General features: G+C 44.8%; 1 protein-coding gene across 9 annotated transcripts in view; it reads left to right on the top strand.

Moving 5' to 3' along the window:
• syngap1b (synaptic Ras GTPase activating protein 1b) overlaps nt 1-12,173 on the top strand; it is a 138,648-nt gene that overhangs the window by 98,704 nt on the left and 27,771 nt on the right. For 8 of the 9 annotated variants that reach the window (XM_066645030.1, XM_066645029.1, XM_066645033.1 and 5 more), the window contains 11 exons: nt 682-921; nt 2,947-3,282; nt 3,380-3,524; nt 3,662-3,806; nt 5,635-5,871; nt 6,307-6,508; nt 6,633-6,838; nt 7,309-7,522; nt 8,053-8,634; nt 8,813-9,265; nt 10,647-10,817. In XM_066645030.1, the coding sequence (XP_066501127.1) occupies nt 682-921; nt 2,947-3,282; nt 3,380-3,524; nt 3,662-3,806; nt 5,635-5,871; nt 6,307-6,508; nt 6,633-6,838; nt 7,309-7,522; nt 8,053-8,634; nt 8,813-9,265; nt 10,647-10,817 (2,931 nt within the window). The remainder of the gene's footprint in view (nt 1-681; nt 922-2,946; nt 3,283-3,379; nt 3,525-3,661; nt 3,807-5,634; nt 5,872-6,306; nt 6,509-6,632; nt 6,839-7,308; nt 7,523-8,052; nt 8,635-8,812; nt 9,266-10,646; nt 10,818-12,173) is intronic. The other variant, XM_066645031.1, reaches the window with a different exon arrangement.

Genomic DNA, 12,173 nt, shown 5'->3' with positions numbered 1-12,173 from the left:
GGAAAAGCAAAGAGGCAGAGTAGAGTTGAGCTGAATAGAGGTAGTATGCAGTGGAATAGTGCCATAACAAAACGGTTCCTGAAAATCCAGAGTGGTCAGTGTTGTAGATGTTGAGGTTCTCCCTTCTTCAGCAAGGAGATTTTTAATACACATTAGTGTAGAAACTCAGTAAGTAAATGTGATTGCAAGCATTTAAACTTGAACACATATATAGATGTGTCCAAAGTTATGACGGACATTTTTACTTGCTAGCACACCAGTTCAGTTCTCTAGACAAGACTGCTTCTGAAAACAGGTATATATAGTGTGTCTAAATATGGCAGTGAGAGCAGGGCAGAGTGATCCAATGGCATTTTGATCTGCTTAAATGACTCACCCTTCGCGAAAAACATCAGCCCTCCGCAATCAGCCCAGCACTTTACCCTCCCAGTGGGGATTTCAAATATAGTTTTTTTTTTCCTCTTTTGCAATCATCACACAGAGTGCTGTTCTTTCCTGAAGCCTGGCTAACTTCATGCCCACTCACTCCCCTTCTCCCTTCATTCTTTTCCATGTTTTTACCTCTCATTCAACACCTGTAATTCAGTTCCTGTTGCGGTCAACAAACCCTTTTCTACTTGCCAGATCTCTATTTTTTACTTGTCGATTACCCAGCAGCCCTTTCTGCTTGCTCCCATGCAGGACAACAGTCGGAGGGTGGACAACGTGTTGAAGCTATGGATCATCGAGGCCCGAGAGCTGCCGCCCAAAAAGCGCTACTACTGTGAATTGTGTCTGGACGATATGCTGTACGCTCGCACCACCAGCAAACCTCGCACCGACACTGTCTTCTGGGGTGAGCACTTTGAGTTCAACAACCTCCCGGCCGTCCGCAACCTCCGCCTTCACCTCTACAAAGAGACAGACAAGAAAAGACGCAAGGTGAGTGGAAACAGTAATGGCCGCAGATTCTAAACCTAATACTACGTCTTAGGAGGAAATGCCTCTAGCAAAACAAAACGGAAACGCTGTTGTTATGATCCATGAAGCTGTTGATGCAATGTGCCATATTTCACAGGTGTCCACTGAGAGTTAGATCCGTTTGACCACCTACTTTTTTCCAATTAAGGTTTTAACTTTGAAAGATCATGTTTATGGGGCAGTGTAAATAAAATGGAATTTAATTAGGACTGCTGAGCATTTACAGAATACACATTTTCCTATTTAAGGCTTTAAGGCACATTTATGCTCAACGCTAAGTGTGTGTATGGATCCAGATGGTGCCTTCTGTCTGAACTCAGCTTCATTTCCTTCATGTGTGTGCACATTTTCAGAAAGCTTACGGATGTGGATGAAACAGAGCAGTACTGGTGGAAAATCTGGGGTTCAGTGTAGCTCTGTGCAAGTTCACATGTTTAATGTGGGGGTCCACCTGGGAAACAAAGTTATGGAACGCCTCTATACACGTCTGAAATCACTGAAATGGTGTTCGTCTTTAATTTCCGTCATTGGAGGTATTAGCGAACAGAACCCTCCACCCACCAGTTATAATTTCATTAACAATCTATGATGAGATGTTCGATAAATCCTAAAATGTGAAAGACTGATAAATGACTTGTTATTTCTGATTTGAAAACAAGAAATCGGAAATATTACGTTAAATATGAACATGCTCTGTCTGTTTACTGTTGTCAGGGCAGTGGGTGGAACAGTGAAGATGAGTTGTCTCCCAAAGATTCATTCCTTTGAGCATCTAGGAGTTGCAACTGTTGGCAAGTGATTCATAGAGTTGAAACTCTTGAAATTGACTCAGTTTCAGTTTGCAGTGTGCTTTAAACTCAAATAGATCATGGTAAATAAATATTAAATAAAATGTCTATATTTCTTCCATAACTTTGGATGTTAATGTTTTTAAACGTAACATAACTGAACACATTCGAAATATATAATAGCTCTAAAATAGTAAAACCTTTAAAAATATATGACTTAAATGGACTAAAACTGACTAAAATCATACAAAAATGTTGTTTGTTTTTGTTAACTAAAAATAACCTAGGGCGGCACGGTGGTGCAGCAGGTTGTGTCGCAGTCACACAGCTCCAGGAACCTGGAGGTTGTGGGTTTGATTCCCGCTCTGGGTGACTGTCTGTGAGGAGTGTGGTGTGTTCTCCCTGTGTCTGCGTGGGTTTCCTCCGGGTGACTGTCTGTGAGGTGTGTGGTGTGTTCTCCCTGTGTCTGCGTGGGTTTCCTCCGGGTGACTGTCTGTGAGGAGTGTGGTGTGTTCTCCCTGTGTCTGCGTGGGTTTCCTCCGGGTGACTGTCTGTGAGGAGTGTGGTGTGTTCTCCCTGTGTCTGCGTGGGTTTCCTCCGGGTGCTCCGGTTTCCTCCCACAGTCCAAAAACACGCATTGGTAGGTGGATTGGCGACTCCAAATTGTCCATAGGTGTATGTCTGTGTGTGTCTGTGTTGCCCTCTGAAGGACTGGCGCCCCCTCCAGGGTGTATTCCCGCCTTGCGCCCAATAATTCCAGGTAGGCTCTGGACCCACCGCGACCCTGACTTGGATAAGCGGTTACAGATAATGAATGAATGAATGAAAAAATAACCTACTCAAATTACTAAAATGAGACTAAAACTAATCCACCTTTTAGTCAAAATGCTAAAACTATAATCAGATCAACAATCAGTTGCCAAAATGAAGTGCCGTCTGCTTCTCAAAGTATTTAATGACTTCATAGACCACTGCCATCTCCATGTTTGTTATTTGACTCTGGGTGTCCTCATGGATATATTGCTTAACATCCATGGCAACGTGAAGCATGCATGGAAGTATGTGGGCTGTGACAGTTACATCAGACATATAATATTTACAGACCAAAGGAGAATAATCGAGCCTTTAGCAGTTAGCATTATGCCATTCCAGTGTCGTTTAATCCCCACCTGTGCCTCTCTCTCTGCCTTCTTAACAGGAGAAGAGCACATATCTAGGATTGGTCAGCATCCCCATATCCAGTATCACCGGACGGCAGTTTGTAGAGCAATGGTATCCTGTGATTCAGCCCAGTGTCTTGGCCAAGGGAGGGGGAGTAGGAGGGGGCAAAATCATCAACGCCTCTTTGCGCCTCAAGTCTCGCTACCAGACCATGAGTATTCTGCCAATGGAGCTTTACAAGGAGTTTGCAGAGTATGTCACCAACAACTACCGGACGCTGTGTGCAGTTTTAGAGCCACTGCTGAGCGTTAAAAGCAAAGAGGAGGTGGCTTGTGCACTGGTGCACATTCTACAAAGTACAGGGAAAGCAAAGGTACATGGTTCTGCATCATTCCTGCCGTTATACACCAGTTCTTTTAAGACAAACTGTTTGTGTTCTGATTTTCCCTTTGCCTTTTCTTCTGTTAAAGGACTTTCTTTCCGACATGGCGATGTGTGAGGTAGACAGATTTATTGATCGCGAGCACCTTATCTTCAGAGAGAACACCCTGGCCACCAAAGCCATAGAAGAGTACCTCAAACTCATTGGACATAAGTACCTCAAGGATGCTTTAGGTGATACTTCTTTTCAGGACAAACTAACTATAGAAATTCGACGGATGTGCCTGGTATTTTAGCAAGGAATCCACTGGACTTGCTTTAGTCTTGTACTGATGCAGTGTTGCTGTAAGCTGCTGTTTGTTTGCCTGCAGGTGATTTCATCCGTGCCCTGTATGAGTCAGAGGAGAACTGCGAGGTTGATCCCATGAGGACGCCGCCGTCTGTTCTAGCCGACCATCAGGCAAACCTCCGCATGTGCTGTGAACTTGCCCTCTGCAAAATCGTCAACTCTCATTGGTTGGTTGGTTTTGACTTGGGGAGGGGGTGGATATCTCATCAAAGATTACAACAAAGTTCTGCTGTTATTTTTCTGCCTGTGATTCTAAAGACTATTAATATACAGGCCATGACGTATAAGGCATGCTAACAGTGCTAATAACTGAAACATAGCTAGTAAGTTAGGAAGATCTCCATTTGCATGATCTTATTAGGCTCACATTAACATTGGCCCTATTCACACCTGGCATTAATATGTGTCTCCTGTGGCTGCTGGTGATGGGATTTCCCAAATTATTCCCACTGGAAGAGCGGAGAAGTCTCTCAAAAAGATGAATAACTTTGCAAGTTATTGTCCTAGAAACATATTAAGCGTACACCCCGGTAACCTTGGACATCTACCTTTTAAATCTATACCGGTTGATCTAGTGCTGATCGATATGAGTGCAAGTCAATATCACGATTAATTGTACATTTTACCACGATTACGATTAATGATTGATTATTTTGTTTTTGTATTTTTGACCCTCTTAGTTCAGTGATGAGGCTTGTACTGTAAATAAAGCTCCAGTGTTAAAGCTGGGATATTTTCTCTAATGTTGCTGGGAGCTTGTTCCTCTCTGGTTTTTTGGTGTGTGATTGAGCTTTGGTCGCTGAAACTCTTTTTGCTCAACGTTTACATTTGACTTTTTTTTACAGTGTTGCCTTAACTATAGTCAAGAAACATCACATCCAAACCACAGAAGATTGGTCTGCGTTTGCGTTTAGGTAGCTTCCGTGTCGCAGATAGGGGCAGAATCACATGACTACAGCTTGGTAGCGTGGTTTTAAAGGGAAAGTACATGAAGACACAGTGGGGACATAACAGAATTGAACATAAGTTAAAATTAATTGATGTAATCGATATAGACAAGATTATGTCCATTAGAAATTCTCGATTCATTAGAATTCTCCATTAGAAAGTGTCGATTTCGATAAATTGCCCAGCCCTAGGTTGGATAAATATATTTTTAGATAATTGTGAGAGACACAAGTAACAAAAGGCAAGTTTCTCTTTCTCTCTTTCCCTCTCTTTCTCTCTCTCCCCCCCTCTCTTTCTCTCTCTCTACCTCTCTTTCTCCCCCCCCCCCCCTCTCTCTCTCTCTCTCTCTCTCTCTCTTTACCTCTCTTTCTCTCCCTCTATCTCTCTCTCTCTCTCTCTCTCTCTTTCCCTCTCTCTCTCTCTCTCTCTCTCTCTATCTATATCTCTTTCCCTCTCTTTCTCTCTCTCTCTCCCCCCCCTCTCTCTCTTTCCCTCTCTCTCTCTCTCTCTCTCTCTCTCTCTCTCTTTACCTCTCTTTCTCTCCCCCCTCTCTCTCTCTCTCTTTACCTCTCTTTCTCTCTCTCTCTTTCCCTCTCTTTCTCTCTCTCTCTCTCTCTCCCCCTCTCTCTCCCTCTCTCTCTCTCTCTCTATATATATATTTCTCTTTCCCTCTCTTTCTCTCTCTCTCTTCCCCCCCCCCCCCCCCCTCTCTCTCTCTCTCTCTCACACACACACACACACACACACACACAGTATGTATGGCTTGAAACTTGATCATTTAGTCAAAAAACCCTGGTTGGTGTAGTGACGTGGTTGATGCAGTTGTGTTTGCTGCTGTCGGAGATGCATCAAGGCGTTTTCACACTACAAGAATAATGTGGTCAGATGAGTCTCTGACCACCTCTGAATGCGGTCGAATTACAAATCGTCCTCAACACAGATGCATGTTAATGCGAGACGTGAAAGTCAAGTACCCCTGCCTTAACCTGTTCATATGTAAGGCTTGATCTAACGGATACTTGTATGTCATTCCTCTGTGTCTACCAGTGTGTTTCCACGAGAGCTGAAGGAGGTCTTTGCCTCCTGGCGAGTCCGGTGTGCTGAGAGAGGGAGGGAGGACATCGCCGACCGTCTGATCAGCGGCTCCCTCTTCCTGCGCTTTCTCTGTCCAGCCGTCATGTCCCCTTCCTTGTTCAACCTCACCCAGGAATACCCGGATGAGCAGACGTCACGCACACTCACCCTCATAGCCAAAGTATTGCAGAACCTCGCAAACTTCTCCAAGTTAGTGGGATGATTTGGCTTTAATGGCTTTTTGTGTAGTTTGTTTTTAGCTTCGCAAACAAATTGATATGTGAAAGATAGGTTTGGATATGTACATGATAGTCAAACCTCCAACTACAACAGATCAACAGTGGTTTTGTACCCAGCCTTGTCCTGTTCATTAGATAAACCTACTGTATAGGTATAGTTGCTACTCAATTTTTCAGCCCCATGGATCAACGGAAAGGGACCACTATATGACCACTGTGAGCAGATACGGGACCACCATGGACAGTTCTTAACACAGCAGCCATAGAGATGATGCTGAAGTGCTTACAAGTCCAAGCCATGGTCCTATAGTGGTCTCTTCCTAGCCATGTATGGATTATGGGTTGACAGCCAAGTAAATATAAATAAATATAAATATTTCCTTTTGCCTTGGTCCTGCTGTTCTAGGTTTGGCATTAAGGAGGAGTACATGTGCTTCATGAATGAGTTTTTAGAGATGGAGTGGGGTTCCATGCAGCAGTTCCTGTATGAGATCTCCAACCTAGACAGTGTAAGCAATGCAGGTGCTTTTGAGGGCTACATTGACCTGGGAAGAGAGCTTTCTATCTTGCACAGCCTTTTGTGGGAAGTGATGGCCCAGCTCAGTAAGGTAGGTCCAACTTGTCAGCATTTGGAGAACACCAAAATAAGTTTGGTTTTGCTGTTTCTCATTATTGCGATTATTAATATTACCTTGTCTTTTATCTCTTACACGTTCATTTATTTTGATGAAGGATGCCATCATTAAACTTGGACCATTACCCCGCCTTCTCAATGACATCAGCATGGCCCTTCGCAACCCTCATCTCCAAAGGCAGCCCAGTCACCAGACAGACAGACAGCCTCCAGAGAGACAGACTGACAGACTGCTGTCCCGACCCAGTTTCAACAGAGGCATCTCCTCTGAGTTCCAGAATGTCATGATGAGGGACCTCAACAGGTAGTGGATCAGTGCCTATATGTAACTTTTAACAGCTTGATACACAAGAGAACATGGTTAGTTCTGTCTTTTTCTTCATACTTCTTATTAAAGGAACACTAGGTAAGATTTATGTAAAGTTACCTACCCTCCTACCAAAGTTATACAGTGCAGTTTCTGCAATGCAGAGCCTCTGTACAGAGGCTCTTCTCCCTATTACAAAACAGTGAAGCATCACGATGATTTCGAAGCTGTAATTTTGAAGTAGAAATTCTACATAGTGTTCCTTTAAGTGACAGAATGTCGATATGTTACAGGTCTAATGAAACAACCTGGATTAGTAGAGCTTAAACCTACTAGACTGCATAACTCTTGACCTGTTTGAAAAGTTCCTGTATCTTGCAAGTCTGCAATAAAAGTTCTACGAAATTTTGAATTTGTGAGCACCATAGCTCAGTAAACGATTTCATTTTGTGTTAACCCCACTGCAGTTCCATAGATATCACTCGCTTGCCTTCCCCGACCTCTGCTATGTCCAGTGGCGGGGTTCCTCCGTCGCGAGCCGGAATGGGGGGTTACGCAGATCGGGATCACCCTCATCGAGCCTCTTCTAAAGACGTTTTCTATGTTACCCGCCCCCCACTGGCCCGCTCCAGCCCTGCCTATTGTACTAGCAGTTCTGATATTACTGATCCTGACCCAAAGGTAAGCTTGCAAGGTAAATATACCTGGAATGTATGGGAGGGGGGGAAAGGCAAGTCATGAGATAATGGCCCATGTCAATAAGAAATGCTTTTCTTGTGGTGAAAGCACTGTTTGGTTCAAAATGTCCATTTGAATGGCAGCTTGCTCCTCAGCACGTTCCCCCCCATCTTTGCTGAGGGACTTTGGCTTCCCTTTGATCCAGTTGGAAGATGCTGCGCTACAGGCCTGCTTACTGCATGGTTCAAAATACCACCCAAGCATGGCGAAAGAGGGCAACAGGATGATGTGGGTGCTGTTAATATATATGAAAGTGATTGTGGTGTATTTTTGGATTTTATGGAAAAACAATAATATAAATATATATAAATAAATAAATATTAATACATTAATCTGTGCTGGTTTGTGTACTTGTGTACAATTTATAGATTTTACTATAAGTAGCTGGCTTACTAACAAAGGGCACATGACTGCAAGCCTTCTCCCCTTACATTCTGACCGTTAATGAAAGTATTTCTATGATGGACCTCCAGGACTCAAGAATGAACAGCGTCTCTAACCTGCAGTCTGTGGGGGACATGCTCAACTCTTCCCAGGCCTCGCTTGCCGGGCTCGGCAGCTTCGGTGCAGGGCTCGGTGGTTTAGGGGGAGGCCTCGGGGGTCAGCTGCGCGCCGGGGGAGGACGGATGTCGGCCGGCTCGGGCGGCTCCAGCATGTCCGGCGGCCTGAGGCTGAGCCAGCTGAGCCAGATGGGGACCACTACCGACTCGCTGTCCCAGCAGCAGCAGCAACAGGCAGCCGCCCTCCGCTACCCACTCTCCTTCCAGAACCCGCTGTTCCACATGGCCACCGACGGGCCTCAACTCCACCACCAGCACAGCCGAGCCCAGCCCAGTGCGCCCCTGCTGCTGGCACCGGAACCCGACCCCTCTCACCCCGCGTACCTGCCGCAGTTCGCCCGAGGCGGCTTCTCCCGCAGTGAAGACCTCTCCACATTACGACCCGGCCCACACTTGGGCCAGCCCAGTATCATCCACTCACACAGTTACAGCGACGACTATACACGCCACAACCAGGGCGACTACGTCCGGCGGCAAATCCCCATGCACATGCAGGTATGTTGATGTGTTAGTACAAAGTTATTAAGTAGTTAAATAGTAAAGTTTTTGTTTTGTTGCAAGAATGGAAAGACTTAATTGTTCTGTAAAAACGTCGCTTTGTAAAAGTGGCTATGTAAACAAGCTTAAAGTTGTGACATCACAAAGTAAATTCATTCAAATTTGTCCATGTCAGGACAACCTCCAGCAACAGCAAATGATGGGCATGGCCTCCCAAACGGGCACCTCTCATTCCTCCCTTGCCTCGCCTCCTTCCACCGTCCAACCCGTCCGTCAAAGCTCCATGGCTCCACCTCCCACGCAGAGGATGAAGTCGCAAACCTCCCACCAGCTTTCCGTGAGCTCTGTGGCTGGGGCCACACCTCCGAGCAAGACACGGCCCCAGAGCGGAAACCTGCTCCAGTCGCCAGAGTCTGGCTTTGGTGGCCGGCAGCAGGGGCCTCGTCAACAGCTGTCTGTCAAAGACAACACTGCCCCCGGCCTGCCTCATCAGCAGAGCTCCACCAGAGAGAGCCAGGGATCGCAGGGCTCTCAGGGGGGCACTCCTCAATCAACGCAACAGTCAAAGTCCCACCAGGAGCGGCAGCACTCACAGCAACACTTACTCAAGCCTTCCATCAGCAAACAGGTGCCCAATGTTTGTAGACATGCTGCCTCAGAAATAGGCTTTTCTCTTTATCCAGAGAGTGGACATGTGCTTACAAGTTTCCATGTGATTATAATAGTAATAGGAAGCCTGCATGAGTGAAATTGGATTTGTGTTGTGTACAGTTCTGGGTGAAGTGACACCTGTGACGATTGATGACAGTCACCAAGGGCTTAATGTAATAATAAAAAAAAATAAATTAAATTGCAGGGTGTGCTCCTTACCCAAAGTGTAGCCAAGATATTTGCTGTTTTAGTAGCTGTAAAAATTGTCACAATTATGGGACGCTACTAAAACCGAGAAGGCTCAATGATTCCTTGGATTTAAGAAGGCCTGCAAGTGTTTGAATAATACACTTCTTTCACTGTAGTGCAGTGCTCCAAGCGCCGGCCCTATCATGTGGAGAGCACAGGGTCTGATATAGGTGATGTCTCAACTCTTCAAGGCCGGGAGTTCCTAGACTGCACCGTAGTGGCCATAGTGCTAGCTGGCATGACTGTCCGTTATCTCATCTGACAGATCTGGACAGTTTGCATTCTCCTCCAATACGCTAAACTGTTTAGTCATTAGTGAAATTTTGAAAAGAAGTGGAAGGCTAGCGTCCTTACACACCTGAGGCTGCTTGCACTGTGTATGATAGGGAGAGATTCACTGAGAGGGTGGAATTGGAGACGTATAAATATTAGGCAGAATATTCGGCAAAACTTGGTATAAACAAACAACAAAAGAGTTAAAATCTTATAATATCTAACAGAAAATCCAGCTGGGATTTTTTCTCCCCATGATATCAGGATAGCTAAAGCCAATGGGTGGAATCAGTTTGTGGAAGTCCTAGATACATAAGATAAAAGACTCTTATGACAGACTCTTCAGTGTTAACATACTACACCAAATCCCTTTGCAGTGCTAAGAAAAATTAACATTATTCTACAGATTTCTGAACTTGGCTGGAACTGAAAGCCTTGCTCCAGTCGTCAGGATCTGCTTTGGATATAGTTAAGTTTCTATAGTTCTATAGGATATAGTTAAGCTCAACTACACAACTAAAGAAGCAAACTTAAGAAAGGAAACATGTCTATTCAGGTCTAGACTTGGATTAATGGGTAAATTGTGCAGTTTTGCCCCCCCCCCCCCCCCCCATGCCTTGATATTGACAAGGCATGCTGCTGTCTCTAAGGGTTGGTTCCTCGAACCGAAACCTGAAAAGTCATTTTTTTGTTTTCACAGTAGGTCAACTCTTCACTGAAAATCTATTTGCACTTATAGCCTTCATATCAGAGATATTGGTGCAGAGCAGAAATGTAAACCGATGACTCAGTCAAGTCTGCTTTATTGTTATTCTGCAATATCTTTACTCTTTAAGGGCTCATCTCCCAATACCTTGAACCCCCCCACACCTGCCTCAGAGAGGACGGTTGCCTGGGTGTCCAACATGCCGCACCTTTCTGCTGACATCGAGAGCTCCCGCATAGACAGAGAAGAATATAAGCTGAAGGAGTATTCCAAGAGCATGGACGAGTCACGTTTGGACAGGGTGGGTTACTCTCTTCTTATTAGAACAAGCTTTAAATGCTGTGTTGCTGTTTATCCATAAGCTGTATGTACAGACGTTTGGCGATGACATATTTTACCTTCACAGCGTGCCCTAGGAGGGTATAAAGCAATGTGAAGCTATGTTCCACAAAAATGTAGCACCATCCAGTGCCTTAGGATGAGTAGGAGTATCACCTGACACCATCATTTAGGTTTTCGTGTCTAAATTTTGTCAAATTCACACAGAAAGGTTCCAACGTCTAGAATTAGGTAGAAACTATAACTAGAACAAAGTGGAAAGACACACAAGTCAATACCCTTCATTTCAGTAGAAACGTTGGATTTGGACGTTTAATGTCCTCAACTTTTCCAATTTCCTTAAAAGCATGCTTTGATTAATGCACACTTTCTATTGTCTGGATTAAAAAGTGTGTGTGGGCATTAAAATAGCAGCAGAGGCCATTTCACTAACTTTTTTTTTGTTTTGTAAGACTGTGTAAAGATATACAACCTTTATTTAAGAGACAAAAGGACACATTTTTATACCAGACTTCGGCACTGAGCAATGTTGTTATGTTTTGTTGAGTTTTTTTGGGGGACTTTTATCAGGTGAATAAACGTTCACGCATTTTAACAAATTTGTTGCATTCTTAGAAAGTGTCCCAACTTTTTTGGAAATGGGGTTTGTATCACTTTACCACTCAATGCACGAGACGTATCTGTGTTATTAGACGCCATGCACCTCATCTGGTCGCTGAACAGTCTAAGTCAGCCACTACTTCTTTTTTAGGTAGACGTTTACTCTTATGTATGTGAGTCAAACAAGGCCGAGTGAGAGACCAGTGGTCTGTTTTTATGGTCTATTTGTTTCTGTATTGGGCGGCACGGTGGTGCAGCAGGTAGGTGTCGCAGTCACACAGCTCCAGGGACATGGAGGTTGTGGGTTTGATTCCCGCTCCGGGTGACTGTCTGTGAGGAGTTGGTGTGTTCTCTCTGTGTCTGTGTGGGTTTCCTCCGGGTGACTGTCTGTGAGGAGTGTGGTGTGTTCTCCCTGTGTCTGTGTGGGTTTCCTCCGGGTGCTCCGGTTTCCCCGCACAGTCCAAAAACACACGTTGGTAGGTGGATTGGCGACTGTGTCTGTGTTGCCCTGTGAAGGACTGGCACCCCCTCCAGGGTGTATTCCTGCCTTGCGCCCAACGATTCCAGGTAGGCTCTGGACCCACCTCGACCCTGAATTGGATAAGGGTTACAGATAATGAATGAATGAATGAATGTTTCTGTATTGTGTGTATTGTCTGATCTTATTGTCATTTTGAAAATAATCATTTTGAATTGTTCTTAAAAAGGCACCTATTTT

This window comes from Hoplias malabaricus, chromosome 1, assembly GCF_029633855.1.
Source record: "Hoplias malabaricus isolate fHopMal1 chromosome 1, fHopMal1.hap1, whole genome shotgun sequence".
Classification (NCBI taxonomy): domain Eukaryota; kingdom Metazoa; phylum Chordata; class Actinopteri; order Characiformes; family Erythrinidae; genus Hoplias; species Hoplias malabaricus.
The sequence above is the reverse complement of the archived record's forward strand: the minus strand, read 5'-3'. Positions and strand labels throughout refer to the sequence as shown.